Genomic DNA, 19,614 nt, shown 5'->3' with positions numbered 1-19,614 from the left:
TTGGATAAATATTACAACATTTGGAAAGAGTTCGTACAGGGCAAAGTATGAAATTAATATCTACATACATATTAGGATAATAACACTATATAAGAATGCATGAGAGTATATTATATTGCGGGTGGGGCTGTGATCTAAACCACTGAGCCTCTTGGGCTTGCCGATCGAAAGGTCATAGAATCATAGAGTTGGAAGAGACCACAAGGGCCATCGAGTCCAACCCCCTGCCAAGCAGGAAACACCATCAGAGCACTCCTGACATATGGTTGTCAAGCCTCTGCTTAAAGACCTCCAAAGAAGGAGACTCCACCACACTCCTTGGCAGCAAATTCCACTGTCGAACAGCTCTTACTGTCAGGAAGTTCTTCCTAATGTTTAGGTGGAATCTTCTTTCTTGTAGTTTGGAACCATTGCTCCGTGTCCGCTTCTCTGGAGCAGCAGAAAACAACCTTTCTCCCTCCTCTATGTGACATCCTTTTATATATTTGAACATGGCTATCATATCACCCCTTAACCTCCTCTTCTCCAGGCTAAACATGCCCAGCTCCCTTAGCCGTTCCTCATAAGGCATCGTTTCCAGGCCTTTGACCATTTTGGTTGCCCTCCTCTGGACACGTTCCAGGATGTCAGTGTCCTTCTTGAACTGTGGTGCCCAGAACTGGGCACAGTACTCCAGGTGAGGTCCGACCAGAGCAGAATACAGTGGCACTATTACTTCCCTTGATCTAGATGCTATACTCCTATTGATGCAGCCCAGAATTGCATGTGGTTCGAATCCCCGCAATGGAGTAAACTCCTGTTGCTCTGTTCCAGCTCCTGCCAACCTAGCAGTTCAAAAGCACACCAGTGCAAGTAGATAAATAGGTACAGCGGTGGCGGGAAGGTAAACGGCATTGCCATGCGCTGCTCTGGTTTTGCCAGAAGTGGTTTAGTCATGCTGGCCACATGACCCAGAAAGCTGTCTGCGGACAAACGCCGGCTCCCTCGGCGTGAAAGCAAGATAAGCACTGCTACCCCATAGTCGCCTTTGACTGGACTTAACCGTCCAGGGGTCCTTTATCTTTACCTTTTTACCTGATATACACACACTTTTTCCTCACGCCCCACTTTTTTTCTCTGTATCATTTTATTTCTTAAAAAATGAAATTCTTTCAATAAAATATTAATATTTTTTAAAAATTGCTTTTTTATTAGAGTATCTTGAGGCAGGAATGGGAAGGGGTTTGAGTGACAGGAAAATCTTTCTTAGGCAGCATCGATGATACAGAATTTACAACAAAGGCAAAATCTTGATGGCGCCTATATCAATAAAAATATGAAAGATTTCAACTTTTATATCAAGAGGAAGTAAACAGCATTAGCAAGCTCTGTGGCTCAGGCTAAAATCTCAGGCTATCGAAAGCACCTGATCTACAGATTAGCCAGCATTACAGCAGTCAAGGGTTGCCACCCTTCCTTTCTGCAAAAAAAAATTATCCTTAACACATTTTACAGAGTTTCCAACATACTATAGATCCTAAAGGGACCGTTTAAAGGGCAATGATGCATTTAGGACAGATCCTTTGGCATATCAGCATATGGTGACTGGGAGTGGCCACCGAGACCATATAACACCAGTCCTGAAAGACCTACATTGGCTCCCAGTATGTTTCCGAGCACAATTCAAAGTGTTGGTGCTGACCTTACAGCCCTAAACAGCCTCGGCCTAGTATCCCTGAAGGAGCGTCACCACCCCCATCGTTCAGCCCAGACACTGAGGTCCAGCTCCGAGGGCCTTCTGGCGGTTCCCTCACTGCGAGAAGCGAGGTTATAGGGAACCAGGCAGAGGGCCTTCTTGGTAGTGGCACCCACCCTGTGGAACACCCTCCCACCAGATGTCAAGGAAATAAACAACTATCTAACTTTTAGAAGACATCTGAAGGGAAGTTTTTAATGTTTGATGTTTTATTGTGTTTTTAATATTCTGTTGGGAGCTGCCAGATGGGCGGGGTATGTATAAATAAATGAATGAATAAATAAATTGCAGTGATTATATAAAACAAACATGCCGAGACCAAAACTTTTGTGGAATCCATAATGCTCCTCACATCTGAAGCCTAGCTTCAGGGGGGCTGTCTGTAAACCTCTCTGGTGAGAGAAACCGCCCCAGCTAATAACCAGAGTTTGGTTGCTGGAAATTAGCATCTGACACATAGGAGCCAACTCTTAGGGGCTGAGGGGTCTAAAAAAATTGAGCCCCTTCCAAGTTGATAGGCTTTGCTATTCAAATGGTGTGCATGTACTGTGTCATGTGACCAATTATGCAGGATGGGGCTTCTCTGGGCCCCCACAATATTTTATTCAAGTTGGCACCCTTGATCTGAAATACCTCTTCAGCTTAATTTCAGCCCCTATTCTGTCCCTGCCCGCCTCATTCGAAGCTACGACTGTGGGCTTAACAGCACCTCCATTTGCCTTGCCGATTTCTGCGGGGAAAGCCGACTTTGAGTGCTGAATTGGAACAAACGGCGATCGCTCGAAGCCGTGCCTTGAAATTGTGGGGCAAGTTGAAAACTACTTGGACCTGTCTAGGCACAGAACAAGGGGGCGTGTGATGTAAAAGTATTTTTGCATGCCACAACTGCTGCACGGATTTTACTAGCCAAAAAATGGAAAACACAAGAACTACCAGAATGGCAGATGAAGATAATGGAGTTTATGGAGCTGGCTGATCTCACCGGGAGAATCTGCGACCAGAAAGAAGAGGAACACCCAGAAGACTGGAAGAAATTCAAAGACTATTTGAATATATATTGGAATATTAAAGATATGTAATCACTTGAAAGCATCAATTAGGCCTAGGATTCAATTGGGATTACATATATATAAAAAAGAAAATGTACGATAAGAAAAGTTAGGAAATATGATTATGACTGTGATATGGTTTTATAAAATAATGATATTGGAAACTGCTATGTATAAATACTAAGAAACTCAGATGGAAGAGATTTGAGGAAGTCACATAATATGTTTATGAAGATGGATTCTAATTAAGGGTTAGTTTATGTGGTGATTTGTTGTATTTTATGTTTTATATTCTTTTTTCTTTTTTCCGTTTCATTCCCCCGCCCCCTTTCCTTTATTATTGTTAACTTTTTCTTCTGTTATGTTTATGTATGGGAAATAATAAATATTATTGGGGGGGGGAGAACAAGGGGGCGTGTGCATGAGCTCTGAGCCCTGTGACCAGTAGGAGTCCATGTCTTTTCCCCCTGAGTGGAGACTAACCCATAGAATTAGTAGATCCTATCTGAGGCTGGTGTCGGAGGCCTCAAACACAGGCATTTCCCAATGTCCTCCTGACTCATCTGATTCACAGGCTTTAGAGTAGGGCAGCCATAGTTATTTGCTTCTCGTATCGGCCTGTTCAAAGCAGGCTCCCAAGCCAGCATCTTGAAAAACAGAGACATCACCTTGCCAACAAAGGTCCGTATAGTTAAAGCTATGGTTTTCCCAGTAGTGATGTATGGAAGTGAGAGCTGGACCATAAAGAAGGCTGATCGCCGAAGAATGGATGCTTTTGAATTCTGGTGCTGGAGGAGACTCTTGAGAGTCCCATGGACTGCAAGAAGATCAAACCTATCCATTCTGAAGGAAATCAGCCCTGAGTGCTCACTGGAAGGACAGATCATGAAGCTGAGGCTCCAATACTCATGAGAAGAGAAGACTCCCTGGAAAAGACCCTGATGTTGGGAAAGATGGAGGGCACAAGGAGAAGGGGACGACAGAGGACGAGATGGTTGGACAGTGTTCTCGAAGCTACCAGCATGAGTTTGACCAAACTGCGGGAGGCAGTGGAAGACAGGAGTGCCTGGTGTGCTCTGGTCCATGGGGTCACGAAGAGTCTGACTCGACTAAACGAATAAACACAACAAGCCAGTTCAGTTGTACAGAGAGTAGCAACGAGACGCAGAGGCATAGCATGGTGGGGGGAGCCAGTGGGGCCATGGCCCCAGGCGCACATTTTTGAGGGGACTCAATCAGGCACCCGCACGACAGCTGAGTCATGACAGTGGGTGGATTTGTCTAGTGGGCAGGTGGATAGAGGCAACGGGCAAGGACGAATCTGTTGGAGGTGGGCTCCGTTCACCCTCCATGCGCCCCCCATCCCAGCTGCCCAGTCTATCACAGGGGTGCAACACTTGCTGTTAAGTTGTGGGTGAACATATCGGACGACACAGCGATTCTTCAAACAGCTCTTGTTTATTCACAGGCCAGAACAGAACTGAACTGAAGGGTTCAGCCAGCCTGCTTATATAGAGCTCTACTAGAACGCAACAGTAACCATTTTCTGTAACTATCCAATCACTGAATGTCACTTTCAATCCCTTATTTGCATATGTGGACCTGAGTGAAAACTATCTACAGTATCCCCCTGCTGGCCCAGGGTGAGAACTTCAGTACATAACACTTGCCCCACCCCGGCCACCAGCAACCCACACTACACCACTGGAGGACGATGGCTGCTCCTCTCAAAGCACAGCCTTGGAGGTAATTTTCAAGGTCACAGATCTCCGCATAGCATGGGTTTGGGCTACATTTGGGGAAACGGTTGCATCTCTGAAGAAACCGATATGGACGTCCGCTACACCAGATCTTTCCAAACTGTTCATGTTGGTGACAGACTCTTTACACATGCATCATTTTGCGACACAGCAATTCAGTTTTACTGGCAAACCGGAGGTTAAATTAACCCCTCCGCAGCCCTGGGAGGAGCTTAGGGAGGATTGTGTGACACACCTTACACCAGGGGTCAGCAAACTTTGTCAGCAGGGAGCCAGTCCACTGTCCCTCAGACCTTGTGGGGGGCCAAACTATTTTTTTTGGGGGGGGGGGAGAAATGATCAAATTCCTATGCCTCACAAATAACTCAAACATGCATTTTAAATAAAAAGACACATTCTACTCATGTAAAAACACGCTGATTCCTGGACTGTCCGCGGGCTGGATTTAGAAGGCGATTGGGCCAGATCCGGCCGCCGGGCCTTAGTTTGCCTACCTAGCTGACCACTAACGTGCCAAAATGCACAATTTGGAAAGCTCTGATCTACACCAAAATGGAAGTTAAGAAGCTTCGCCCTCAAACAGTAAAGGGTAAAGGGGACCCCTGACCATTAGGTCCAGTCGTGACCGACTCTGGGGTTGCGGCGCACATCTGGCTTTATTGTCCGAGGGAGCCTCCGTACAGCTTCTGGGTCATGTGGCCAGCATGACTAAGCCGCTTCTGGCGAACCAGAGCAGAGCACGGAAACACCGTTTACCTTCCCACCAGAGTGGTACCTATTTATCTACTTGCACTTTGACATGCTTTCGAACTGCTAGGTTGGCAGGAGAAAGACCAAGCAATGGGAGCTCACCCCGTCGTGGGGATTCGAACCACCGACCTTCTGATCGGCAAGCCCTAGGCTCTGTGGTTTAACCCACAGCGCCACCCACGTCTCCTCAAACATATAGCAGCAGTGAAAGTTTTTCTTCCACATGTGAAGTGATATAAGGGCTTGTGTGACAAGAAATCATCAGGAATTATGGCCATAAACATGGTTTGGGATTGTCGTTGCCATTTTAACCAGTCCTAGCGCCTAGGACAAATGCCTCATCCATTCAGCAAAGGGGTCAGGCTGTGCTTGCTCCGCTAAGAGCGGGATCAAACTTATCACATGCATGCATACACTCAGAGAGACGTAAGCGCTGCCTAAGCTGTAACGTCAATGGCAGGATCCTCAGTGGGGAGAAAACTCGATAGGCATCCTACACAAACAACAAATTTTCAAAGCTCCTCTTTTGCCCAGGTCAGAACATCATTACTGTATGGGAAGAGTGATTTGAGCTTTGTCCCCCTGTTTGCAAGTGATAACTATTATTGCCATACCTGTTCTGCCGTGGAGTGCATGAAATATAATCTGTTGCCCTATGAGACATCACAGGTGCACCTTTGAGATAACAATAAATCTTCCCAAAACAAACAGCCATTGTTGTGCCCACACAAAGTGGCTTAGTATTTGGCACACAGCTGCATTAAATCTACCCAGAGAACACAATAGGAACGGCCATCTATGTTATCGTTCAGACCATCCTTCCTGCATAGTTCTTTGCGATGGAAAGGGGGGAAACATCAGGGTGTTGTGGAAGTTCTAACCACGCATGTCAAATTCCGAGTAGCTGCAATAAAATGTGGATGTTCCTACGAAATGAGAATGGGTCGTTCCTTCCACTACAACAGTGTCCCCCAGACTTGGGTCTGCAGCTGGTTTTGGACTACAATTCCCATCATCCCTGACCACTTGTCTGCTAGCTAGGGATGATGGGAGTTGTAGTCCAAAAACAGCTGCAGACCCAAGTTTGGGGAACACCACCCTAGAATAAGGTTACCAGATTTTTTTCAATGACTCTGGGGCCCCTTTTCAACTTCAGTAGGAATGATAGGATTTTGTACGGGGACTGATTTGTAAATCTAGGGACTGTCCCCAGGAAATGGGGACATCTGGTAACCTTACCCTAGAAGAACCAATGAATTTGTGGGCAGGAGAGGAAGGAGGGGAAACCAAGAAGACACCATTACTTTCTCCTACCGCAATCCAGTCCAGGAAGCCAAGTTCAAAGCTTGTGGGTTTGGCATCATTTGAGACAGTCCCATGGTTACCATGGAGGCCATGAAGTTCTGAGCTACTCTCAACAAGGGTGTCCCAGTAGGAAGTCTCACTGCTTTGGGGCAATGAAGGGGACAGTATGCCAATCGGATTCCTGTTCTGTCCCAAACACCCAGCCTCAGGAACAAGCACCAGAAACTGGCCACAAACACCTGATAAGGGAGAGCTGGACCATAAAGAAGGTTGATCGCTGAAGAATTGATGCTTTTGAATTATGGTCTGGAGGAGACTCTTGAGAGTCCCATGGACTGCAAGAAGATCAAACCTATCCATTCTTAAGGAAATCAGCCCTGAGTGCTCACTGGAAGGACAGATCGTGAAGCTGAGGCTCCAATACATTGGCCACCTCATGAGAAGAGAAGACTCCCTGGAAAAGACCCTGATGGAGGACGAGATGGTTGGACAGTGTTCTCAAACTACGAACATGAGTTTGACCATGAATCGGACACGACTAAACGACTAAACAACAACAACAAGGGAACTAGGTCCCAGTAGACTACAGTATCTCTGGCTCCCTATCCTCGGGGCCCAGTTTGCTGCTGCATGGAGAACTTGTCTTTTCAAAAGCCACCTTGTCAAAAGGCAGGATGCAAGTGTAATGAACCAACACAAGCCATCTATAAGAATATTTGTCCCTCGTTGGGTTGGAACCAACCACATGAATAATAAAAAGGAAAAGCAGCCCGGGCAAACTTACATAAACAGATATCCACCAAGAATACAATGTAGACCAACAGTTCGCGCAGTGTGGTCTTTACGTAAAGCTCTCGGTTCTCAGCGGTGTTTTCCGTTAGTGTGGTGCCCCAAAGTCCTGCAAAGAGAGAGAAAAGGGAAAGAAGTGAATAAACGTGCTTCTGTATTCACCTATTTTAGGTGCTAATCCACAGCACAATTGCCCCAGAGTGCTTCATCTGATGTGAGCAGTACAATCCCAGAAAAACTGAGTGAAGGGGGGAAGTTTTCAGGGCTGCTAGCAGGAAAAACTGGGGGTGTATATATGACAGGCCCCAGCCCAGCAAGGGCCCCAGATTCTTAGCTTTCTTTCTTTCTTTCTTTCTTTCTTTCTTTCTTTCTTTCTTTCTTTCTTTCTTTCTTTCTTTCTTCCTTCCTTCCTTCCTTCCTTCCTCCCTCCCTCCCTCCTTCCTTCCTTCCTTCCTTCCTTCCTTTCTTCCTTTCTTCCTTGTAAGTTAATTAGTCACTTTTAAAGAAAGTTAGCCCCTTCGTGGATCACTGCCTTGTTGTGGCAAAGGGGCTTGAATAACTCAGAGAAGCTATGAGCTATGATGCCGTGCAGGGCCACCCAAGACGGACAGGTCATAGCCGAGAGTTTAGACTAAATGTGATCCACCTGGAGAAGGAACTGGCAAACCACTCCAGTATTTTGCCAAGAAAACTCCATGGACATAAAAAAGGAGAAGCTTTGAGAAGAAAGTGAGTGTTTCCAAGGCATGCTCTGGTTCATGGGGTCACGGAGAGTCGAACCCGACTAAGACGACTAAACGGCAACAACAGAAAGTTATAAAACAAAATGCAGAGGCAACTCTAAGGCTTCAGCACTTAGCAGGCAGCACCTTTGCTAAGGACACATAATCACTTCAACACTGTTGCCAAACAATCCAAAGAAGGAATGCTGACCACCCCCATCTCCCCAAGAGAAACTTCTTGTTACTGCTATTCTAATGCTGAATAGAGGAGGATACTGGAGTGGTTTGTTTAAGCACCTTCCTTGTATCTCATTCACTCTTCAAGGGTGCTGTCTTTACAGAATAAAGCACAATTACTTGGCTTTGGTATGTTGTAGTCAGAAGCAGGGCTTTTTTCAGCCAGAGCATGCCGGAGCACAGTTCTGGCCCCTCTAAGGAGAACGCCATTGCGGGGCGGTGCTCCTCTGCCTGCTTCTTGCCTTTACGTACTTCTGAGAAGCCCAAAATGAACATTTCAAGTCAAAATGGAAGCTGACCAGTGTGCGTGAGTCTATAGGAACCAGCTCTTATAAATTAAATAGCGGTTCTTATAATGACCAGCCGGAGTGGAAACCAGTAGCAGTCAGTATGGCAGAGCATCCCCACTCCTCCTGACAGTGAGGTCAGTGCAATGTGAGGACACTAGTGGGAGCGATTGGCTCTGCTGCTGCATTAGCACCGTGCTAGTCTCACCCAGTCTAAGTGATGCAACTAACCAGGGCCCAGGTGAGTGTCCTTTCGGCCGAGCTGATGGGACGCATTCTGCTCCCCACCCCTTCCACTGAGGCAGCCTGACGGAGCTCATGCGCTCGACTGCCATTCCAGATTCAAATCAAATGCTCTTTGGTGCTCCCAGTGGTGCCAAACCTGAGCCTAAGAACATGGGCTGGGCTCCGTTTGAACATTGTTTTCTTTCATCAAGTCACTGTTTCATCAGCTAATAAGCTGATGAGATAGGTCAGACCATTAATGGCTTCTTCGTTGCCTTCTTCTTCTTCTTCTTCCTACTTAAACTTTGATCTGGTGTGCATGTGACTCCCCCACTTAAAAGCCGAGTAGGTGTACTGACATCAATAGCCTAAGGGCTTCCATTCCTTTAATACAGTCTCAAGTGCTTCAGCTCTAAGGACACCTGCTATCAGCCATCTGTGATGGATATTGCTCCACACCCCTAATCAAAAGCACTAAGTACAGAACAGAACAAACTGTTCTGTAGTAGGGAATGCTAATATATCGTGCAAGGGAAGCTTTTTCCTCCTTCATACTCGTGCTGCAAAGGCTTCCTTATCACGACACAAGTCTGTCTCTGTGTTGAGATAGCCTCTGGAGGCCTCTCCTCACCGCCACCATCAGAATTAAGGCAGGGTTTCTGATTTTAGTCCATTGTCTAGAAGAACAGGGACTAAGGTAAAGGTAAAGGGACCCCTGACCATTAGGTCCAGTCGTGACTGACTCTGGGGTTGCGGTGCTCATCTCGCTTTATTGGACGAGGGAGCCGATGTACAGGTTCCGGGTCATGTGGCCAGCATGACTAAGCCGCTTCTGGCAAACCAGAACAGCGCACAGAAACGCCGTTTACCTTCCCGCCGGAGCGGTACCTATTTATCTACTTGCACTTTGACGTGCTTTCGAACTGCTAGGTTGGCAGGAGCAGGGACCGAGCAACGGGAGCTCACCCCGTCACGGGGATTCGAACCGCCGACCTTCTGATCGGCAAGTCCTAGGCTCTGTGGTTTAACCCACAGCACCACCCGCATCCCTGTTTAGAAGGACAGGGTAGTGAGTCTTTAATTCATTAATTCAATCTATTGGTATCTGTGAGAGATGAAAGACATTGGGTTCACTCGCAAGTAATAACCCTCAATCAGCTATGTGGATCCACATGAACAAATAAACATGTTTCTGAATGCACATTCCCATCTGGATTCATCCTGGTATGATAAAAAAATGTATTGTGCATCGTGCAGTGTTAAAAACTCTACTAGTATTCGCAAGGCTACTAGTTGGGCTCAAGGGTTTCTGGCTTAGGGATATTGTATTTAAAAGTGGTGGTGGGATTTTCCCCTACCCCTGACTTTTCGGTCTTTTTTTAATACATAATGATTTCTCATGATCATCTTTGTTAGTGTATCAGTTGCCTATTATTTGCAGAATTTATGGGGGGATTATGTTCTTGTTTTCCTTTCTGTCTTAAACTGCACCTGAACAATTGTGCCACATGATTTCTGTTCTCATCCTGAAGCAAAGTCCTTAACCCGAGGTACTATTTCTGGGTTAGCGGAGTCTGTAACCTAAAGCGTCTGTAACCCGAGGTACCACTGTATTTAAGTTACAATTAGAAAAATCTTAATAATTATTCATAAAGGAAACAGTTTATAAGAAGTAAGTAAGGAGGCCAGATACAGGATAAAGGAAGTCTTTTATTTCGTTGTTTGTATTGTGTTTGTTATGCCCACTGTATGTTATGTTCACGTTTAATGAGGGTGGATTGTGTATTGGGGGTGGGGGTTTATGTTGTAAATAAAATTCCAAGAAAAATTATTTTTTAAAAAGAGAGACTGTTAATATCAGGGTCATGGGTTCAATTCCCGCTTGGGCAAAAGATTCCTGCATTGCAGGGGATTGGACTGGATGACCCTTGTAGTCCCTTCCAACTCTACAATTCGACACTTCTGTATTATTTATTCATTTACCTATAATACTAATTTCCCTTGACAGAGACTCAGGGCGGCTTAGAAATAAAAGCAAGATGCATGGAATGGTCTGCAAAGTTTAATAATACGTTACAGTTTCGTTTTCTACACACCTGTGCCCAAGGATATATTTCTAGGAAACATTCCAGATTACGGCACCTATCTGAGGCAAAGTGAGCTCCGGTTTCCGAAAGCTGAAGCCACCACATTTGTTACTAAACCTGTTCGGCTTTACAAAATGAAGGAGGAGATATTAGTATAGCATGCAAGCCAACCTTATGCATGTTCAGTCAGAAGTTAAGTTTCACTGTGCAGAGTAGCATTCACTTCCAATAAAGTGTGTACAGTGGTGCCTCGCAAGACGAAATTAATCCGTTCCGCGAGTCTCTTCGTCTTGCGGTTTTTTCGTCTTGCGAAGCACAGCTATTAGCGGCTTAGTGGCTATTAGCGGCTTAGCGGCTATTAACGACTTAGTGGCTTAGTGGCTTTAAGAAAAAGGAAACAAACTCGCAAGAACTCGCAAGACGTTTCGTCTTGCGAAGCAAGCCCATAGGGAAATTCGTCTTATGGAACGACTCAAAAAACGGAAAACCCTTTCGTCTAGCGAGTTTTTCGTCTTGCGAGGCATTCGTCTTGCAGGGCACCACTGTATGTATATATGGGATTTGCAGCCGAACAGTCCCTGACCTTAAAGGGATGTGGGTGGTGCTGTGGAGCCTAGGACTTGCCGATCAGAAGGTCGGCGGTTCGAATCCCCGCTACGGGGTTTGCTCCTGTTGCTCGGTCCCTGCTCCTGCCAACCTAGCAGTTCGAAAGCACGTCAAAGTGCAAGTAGATAAATAGGTACTGCTCTGGCGGAATGGTAAACGGGATTTCTGTGTGCTGCTCTGGTTCGCCAGAAGCAGCTTAGTCATGCTGGCCACATGACCCGGAAGCTGTACGTCGGCTCCCTCGGCCAATAAAGCGAGATGAGCACCGCAACCCCAGAGTCGGCCACGACTGGACCTAATGGTCAGGGGTCCCTTTACCTTTACCTTAGTCCCTGACCTAATTTTGTTTCAAAGTTTTTGTCTTCCCTAAGAGCAGAGGTATGCTGAAAAAACTGTGGTAACTTTTAATCAGTGTGTGCGTGTGTGTGTGCTTACATCAACTGGGTGAGGGGTTCATCACAACCCAATGAAAATTGACCTCTTTAAGGGCATCTTTTATCATATGTGGTGGAACTGTAAAAAGATAAAGGGATTCTGGGAAATGATATACAATGAATTAAAAAAAAATGTTTAAAATAACCTTTGCCAAAAGACCAGAAGCCTTTCTCTTAGGAATTTTAGGTGCAAATATTCCGAAGGATTTGAGAAGACTGTTCATGTATGCGGCTACAGCTGCAAGGATGCTGCTTGCTCAGTGATGGAAAGAGGACAAGACGCTGACAATGGCAGACCGGCAGATGAAATTATTGGACTACGCAGAGATGGCCAGATTGACGAGAAGAATCAGAAATCAGGGGGATCAAAACATCAATCGAGAATGGGACAAATATAGATTGTGTTTAAAAGAATACTGTAAACACTTTGGCAGCCTTTGAATAACACTTGCAATGTTCCGAAGACTTTGGATATATTGGAGGACTATAATTCGGATGAAATTTGATGAGCATTCCCTCAGTTCCTTCCTCGAAGTGTTTTTTTTACAAAGACACTGAACAACAATGGGCCCAGGACAGAACCCTGCGGCACCCAAATTGCCACTTTTTCCCAGGTTGGATAGTAACCAGAGGACGAACGTTGGAGCAACTTGGTTCATGCCATCTCTCTGTGTTTCAGGGAATCCACAACCACTGTTTCAGTAAGGGCACAAGTATCAGCCAGAGTTCATTCCTCGAGCCAAGGGAGCTGGAGTCATGCCCTGAAATTGCTTTGTAATTTACAGGTGAAACCTACGTAGAAAGAAAAACATTTCCGGGCAGTGGAATGGCTCTGACACCTTCCTGGAAAACCAAGTTCAGTTCTGCTTTTGGGGATGATCAAGAGAAATCCGAAGACCGGTGGTTCTATTCAAGCTGAGAGCCTCCATCATTATATTGAATACGACCAGGGAGGGCAGATGTCTTTGAACCCAACTCGCTGGGGCACCCCTGAGAGGCTGGCGCCCTGGCGTGACGAACCACTAAGCCTTATGGGAAAGACGGCTCTGAGTCTAATATAATCTGTACTGATAATCAGTCACATCTAACCTGGAGCTGCAGTGTTCAACCCACAAGGACTAATGGGAGCCGCCCAGAGTAGTTGAGGCAACCCAGTCAGATGGGTACCATATAAACAATACAATTATTATATGTCTATCACATCCATCTCATACATAGCATACATAGTTTCTTCCTCCCCATTTTATCCACAAAAGATCTGTGTGAGGTAGGTTAGGCTCAGAGACTGTGACTAGCCCAAGGTTCACCCAGTGATTTTCATGGCTGAGCGGGGATTTGAACCCTGCTCTTCCCAGGTCCTAGGCAAGCACTCTAACCACTACACCACACTACACTAGGTACTTTCCAGGTCCCATCAGACTCCAGCTCCAACCAACGCTAGGCTAAGGTTTTCGCAACGGCTCATTTATCATCTTAACGAAGACTAGGACATAGCCTGTGTCAAGCCTTGGAAGTTTCTTAGCTCTCTGAAATGGAGGTATGAAGTTTAGCTGTGGCCCTCTGCCTTGTTTCTTAGTGCCTGGCTCAGTACTGAGCAATTTGTTCCAAGATGTCTCGAAGGTTGTTTATTGGGCCTGTCTTAATCCTGCCCTTCCTGGCCAAGACAGGGGACATTGCCAGCTTTCTTTGATGCTTACCCCGACCATGTAAAGTAGCTTGGTTTGCTTATTGCATTTTAGAGGCTAGCAAAATTGAGAAGAAAATCAAGGAAGTCACCCCCACGGAAAAGACTCTCCACTGGACCCAGAGCTCTGGGCTAGCTAGAAGAACTAGCAGTTTTTGCTTGATGTGAGCAGGAGGGGAAATCGTTTCAGCCTGTTAAACACGTCAAGCTGAAGGCAGCGGCGGCAGTGATCAGAGCACCATTTGAGCTGATAGTTTGAATCCAAGGCAACTATGGGAGAAACAGGACCCTCTTGGAGTGTAATGCCGGAAGCCCTTCCACCATAAGCCCAGGTTGTATATATGTAGAAATAAACCACATATCATAAAGACACCATCGTATCTGCTGTGCCTTATTTCCAAAGGAAGCACGAACCATGGACCCTGAAATCTTACACTGCTCCCATGGACTGCAAGAAGATCAAACCTATCCATTCTGAAGGAAATCAGCCCCGAGTGCTCACTGGAAGGACAGATGCTGAAGCTGAGGCTCCAAGACTTTGGCCACCTCATGAGGAAAGAAGACTCCCTGGAAAAGACCCTGATATTGGGAAAGATGGAGGGAACAAGGAGAAGGGGATGACAGAGGACAAGATGGTTGGACAGTGTTCTCGAAGCTACGGACATGAGTTTGACCAAACTGCAGGAGGAAGTGGAAGACAGGAGTGCCTGGCGTGCTCTGGTCCATGGGGTCACAATGATTCGGACTAAACTACTAAACAACAACAACCATGGGAAGGACTTTAACTGGTTTCTTTTCTTTCTTTTACTGTACAACAGCACTGTTAAGTCAACAAACACAAAGCACTCCAGTTTTACAGTACAGTTGATGCAACATTCAAAAACCAAGTTCAAAACTCAAAACTTTATACTCAGAATTTAAATTTGAAATGTTACAGAATGGTGTTGTTTTTTAAATAGCTGTTTGGGGTGGGCTGGGGGGGGATATTTTCTTCTGACTCTTCAGTTTATCCACAAATTAGTTAATCCCAGGCCTCTAATGGCTTCATTTGAAGTGTTATGGGGAACCAGGCAGAGGGCCTTCTAAGCAGTGGTGCCCGCCCTGTGGAACGCCCTCCCATCAGATGTCAAGGAAATAAACAACTACAGTGGTACCTCGGGTTAAGTACTTAATTCGTTCCGGAGGTCTGTACCTGAAACTGTACTTAACCTGAAGCACCACTTTAGCTAATGGGGTCTCCTGCTGCTGCCGCGCCGCCGGAGCACGATTTCTGTTCTCATCCTGAAGCAAAGTTCTTAACCTGAAGCACAATTTCTGGGTTAGCGGAGTCTGTAACCTGAAGCGTATGTAACCCGAGGTACCACTGTATCTGACTTTGAGAAGACATCTGAAGGCAGCCCTGTTTAGGGAAGATTTTAAATGTTTGGTGTTTTATTGTATTTTTAACAACAACAACAACAACAATTGACGATGATTTGGATCCCTGCATTCAAACTCAAGGGTCTACCATTGCCCTCTCTTATCTAAGCTATGTCTATTCAGAGCAGGGGGATTTGGATACACTGATACAACACATCACAACCCTACCAGCCAGCAGCTTAACAGCCGAAATCTCTGGGCAGGAGCAGGCATGTAAGAGCTGTTGTATCGGAAGCAAACACAAAATCTGCCCAAACAGTCCTTAGCGGCACATTTGCCATTTAACCAGAATTTGACACAGCGGTGGCACTGAATTGGTCATGGGCTCTGGGTCTAGAAGGGAGCCTGCATTATATCACAAGGTGCGTTTGACAAGACTGTGTGCCCATTTGCTGATCTCATTGGGTGCTGCGCAGGTGAGCCAAGGGGCGCAGGGCAGACCCTGAACTTCTGCTTCTCATCTCAGCCACTCTGCAATCTCTTTATCCACCTTGAGCACACCTTTGACTCCCTCATCTCCAAAGGACCAGTTGCCTCCTAGCCAGTTTCAGGAAAAAGAGGTGCCGGAACTCACCATGAACATCTCCCTTGTTCTCTTATAATGGCAATGGCGCCCACCTGAGAGGTGCCGGAACTGGGGGGGGGGGGGGAGAGCCCGGCTAGTCTCCTGCTATGAGTATATTAAATGTTTGTTGATGATGCTGATATTTGTGTTTTGAGCAACTTGGTGCTCAGTTCATTTTTAGCATCCTCTTGGCCTTGGGGGTAGCGTCCTTCATCTTTGGCATACATTCAAGCCAAGCTTTTGATATTGTGGTTTTAAAAAAATCTCCCGAGCACTTTAGGGAGACTTGACCCTCTTCCCTTTGCATTTCTGCTTCCTTTTTTTTAAACACCCCCCCCCACCAGTGGCGAAGCTGCATGCTCCGCTACCGGGGGTGGAGAGCAGGCGTGGGTGTGGCTGGTGCTCCCGGGGGCATGGCGCTTATCCCGGGGGCGTGGTACGCCGCCCGCGAGGGCATGGCATGCGTTCTGGGGGCGTGAAGCGCTGCTTGTGGGGGCATGGCACCCAGCAAGCCCGGGGGATACGCAGTGTGTGTCCGGGGGGGGGGGCATGCCGTGATGGCACCCTACTGGAATAGGGGCACCAGAGGCGGTCCGCTCCATAGGTGTCAACTTTCAGATTTGAAAATAAGGGATCAGCAGCCTTGAAAATAAGGGATCGGCAGCCTCACCTGCCCTGGGGACAGTCTATGGGATATCTAATTATCCGGGATAGCAGCGGGAAGCAGCGGGAATAAGGGAATTTCCCGCAAAAAAAGGGAAGGTTGACAGCTATGGTCTGCTCCCTCCACACTCCGGTTCCTCCGCCAGTGCTCCCCCCGCCCCCACTTTTGGGATGTTTCCTCTTTGAAGACAAATGTGACTGTCGGGTCCGTGGTACCTCGGGTTACATACGCTTCAGGTTACAGACTCTGCTAACCCAGAAATAGTGCTTCAGGTTAAGAACTTTGCTTCAGGATAAGAACAGAAATCGTGCTCCGGCGGCGCAGCAGCAGCAGCAGCGGGAGGCCCCATTAGCTAAAGTGGTGCTTCGGGTTAAGAACAGTTTCAGGTTAAGAACAGACCTCCGGAACGAATTAAGTACTTAAACCGAGGTACCACTGTACCTTTCTGTGAGATAGCAAAGGCTGAGAAACAGCACTATTTAACCTGGGTGGGGGGGGGGGGAGAGGCAGGGGCATGTATGGAAATCTAAGAAACTCCACGTCACCACACAATGCTCATTGAACAGATGAAAAACTGGTGGTGTTCAGAACCGCCCCTCGAAGAAAGGGGAAACAGAGCTCTCCCCAAACCCAAGCAACCCAAGATGAATCGAAAAATAATAAAAGAAATGGGGGGGGGATCAGGGGATCTTGTTGGGCATACCACAAATGCCCACGACTGCCACTGTGGGGACCCCAGGATTAGCTTACCCAATGAGCTTCATAGCTGCATGGGATATGAACCAGGGATTCCGCAATGCTAGTTCAAGACTTGGCAGAGCAGCAATAATAATAATAATAATAATAATAATAATAATAATAATAATGTTAATATTTATACCCCACCCATCTGGCTGGATTACCCCAGCCCCACCAAAGGCTGTGTACACAGCTTTAAATCCCTTTCAAAACACATTCTTGCGCTTCAAGAATTTAGGGCACTGCTATTTACCTCTCACCAAGTTCAAATCCACAGCAACTCTTAACCACTCACAGTGCCCAGAATTCTTTGAGGGGAAATAATGTGCTTCGAATACGCTTTAAAGGTACAGTGCGTACACAGGGCCTCCCCACACAAAAAAAAAGTGCCAAGAGAGTATAAGCTCAGGCAAGTGAGTCAAGCTACTACAAGATAAAGCAAATACAACAACATTGTGACCACCTCACATGTAGCAGATCGTGGGATTAGAGTGATGGAAGTGTTTATGGAGGAGGGGGAGATACAGGTATCCCTCTTAGTTTCAAAGAAACACTTCCATTGAACTTTCGAAAAGTTCCCCCCTACCTTCAAGTTTTTAACCAGCCTCTCCTGTTATTGTAACAATCCTCTATCAACATTCAGGACAGAACACACCCACCCCATTAAAAAGAAGCAGCAGCAGCAATAAATAAATATTTCATTTATATAACTGCCCTGTGATCCTCGGATGAAGGGCGTTATAAAAATTTAATTACCGGTAATTAAATTAAATTAAATTAATAATAGTAATAATAATATGTTTGGAGCTCAGGGAAATTACTCTGGCATTGCATCCCTCTACGAGTTCAGCAGTTGCGAACTCTGAGGTTCAAGCTCTCCAGCTGGAAAAGGCTTTCAGATAACCCCTCTTCTCCTTTCCTGTCTCTCTATCCCTGCTTTTCATCCTGTTAATCAAACAACATGGCTGATGCAGTACGGAGAAGTGCTAGGCGCAGCTGTTTTGCTGCAAGCCACTTCCACAGCAATCGCTGTACAAAAGTTACCGTTCTTGCTTCCCTCCTGCACGGAGGTGGAGTTGCCGTGAATTGCTGGCCCTCTCCTGAGTCTAGAAACCAAGCCTCGCCATCGCTTCCACCAACCACCCAGTTACCTCGGATGCCTTTGCAGATATAGAAGCAGCACGCAGAGAACGGCTTCTTCCTGCCAACTCTCATCTCATCTTTCTCTCTCTCCTTCTGGTAGGGCAGGGAGTCGGTCAGCTTCTCAATATTCTCATAGGGGTTTTCCAAGATGGATTTGGGATTGTAGATGGCCCTGATCTTCAGGGAAGAGGAAGGCGAACCATTATATACGGGGTTGTCCCATGCCTTATTCCCCAGAGTTTCCAGCTCGTGCTCTTCTCTGGCTTGGAAATGGCTCTCAGCTCGGTTGTTCAGGTGGGAAGAGCTCATGGCGAGGCAAAGTGAGCCGAAGTTCCTGTTTAGTTCAGTTGCTGGTTTGTTTGGAGGAACACAGAGGAGAAAAACTCTGTGTTTTTCAGGTCAGCAATAGGGAGAGCATAGGTTCTGTTCTGCTCTCAGCTGCTGAACGGCCTCCTTCTTTTATACCAATTCATTGGGTGACAGGTACAGAATGGAGGCAGAGACCATTGTTGGAACAAGCGCAAGGTCTATTCTTCGGTGAGCAAAGCTACACCCAGGGGAGGATCTCTTCTTCGCTGTGAACAACAGCCATGAAAACCAGCATGATGTGGGGAGACAGAAGACGGCGAAGATATTGGCTGATTTGGCCTGGCTTCCAGGGAAGGAGGGAGGCAAGAAAAGGCCGGGTGTTCATTGGACACCTTGGGTTGCCGATAATGGTGAGTGACACCTGGCAGATCCCCAAATGTGCTGCTTTTTAAATAGAGCTGCGCCGGCAGAGCGTTTGAGGTCTGTAAATCAAAACGTCGACTTGTTTTCTGAGGCCGCTCTTTGAACTGGGGCCTTTCAGAACTCCTGCATTCAAAATGGCAACCTGGGAACAGGATCTAATCAGCAACAGCGACGGCCATATAAAATCCACACGCAGGCCAATTGTAAGATCAAGGGTGGCAGTTCCTGGGGGACAAGCCCTTTAGGGGGCCCCCAATATTTTGGGAGTGCAGGCTGGCCCCACCAATGTCCAAAAACTACAGAGGCAAAGTGCAGAGCTTCTTGGGAGAAAAGCAATGACAAACCTAGACAGCATCTTAAAAAGCAGAGACATCACCTTGCCAACAAAGGCCCCTTTAGTCAAAGCTCTGGTTTTCCCAGTAGTGATGTATGGAAGTGAGAGCTGGACCATAAAGAAGGCTGATCGCCGAAGAATGGATGCTTTTGAATTCTGGTGCTGGAGGAGACTCTTGAGAGTCCCATGGACTGCAAGAAGATCAAACCTCTCCATTCTTAAGGAAATCAGCCCTGAGTGCTCACTGGAAGGACAGATCCTGAAGCTGAGGCTCCAATACTTTGGCCACCTCATGAGAAGAGAAGACTCCCTGGAAAAGACCCTGATGTTGGGAAAGATGGAGGGCACA

The 19,614-nt window shown here is 46.6% G+C and overlaps 1 protein-coding gene across 1 annotated transcript in view; it reads right to left on the bottom strand.

The window, feature by feature from the left end:
- Positions 1-18,645, bottom strand: part of PKD2L1 (polycystin 2 like 1, transient receptor potential cation channel) — a 40,144-nt gene extending 21,499 nt beyond the window's left edge. The window contains exons 1-2 of the mRNA XM_077930691.1: positions 18,208-18,645; positions 7,384-7,497 (exon numbers count right to left, since the gene is read on the bottom strand). Coding sequence (XP_077786817.1) covers positions 7,384-7,497; positions 18,208-18,508 — 415 coding nt within the window. The 5' untranslated portion in view covers positions 18,509-18,645. The remainder of the gene's footprint in view (positions 1-7,383; positions 7,498-18,207) is intronic.
- Positions 18,646-19,614: the final 969 nt, after the last annotated feature.

This window comes from Podarcis muralis, chromosome 6 (genome assembly GCF_964188315.1).
Source record: "Podarcis muralis chromosome 6, rPodMur119.hap1.1, whole genome shotgun sequence".
Classification (NCBI taxonomy): Eukaryota; Metazoa; Chordata; class Lepidosauria; order Squamata; family Lacertidae; genus Podarcis; species Podarcis muralis.
Note: the sequence above shows the minus strand (reverse complement) of the source record. Positions and strands in the feature narration are given on the sequence as shown.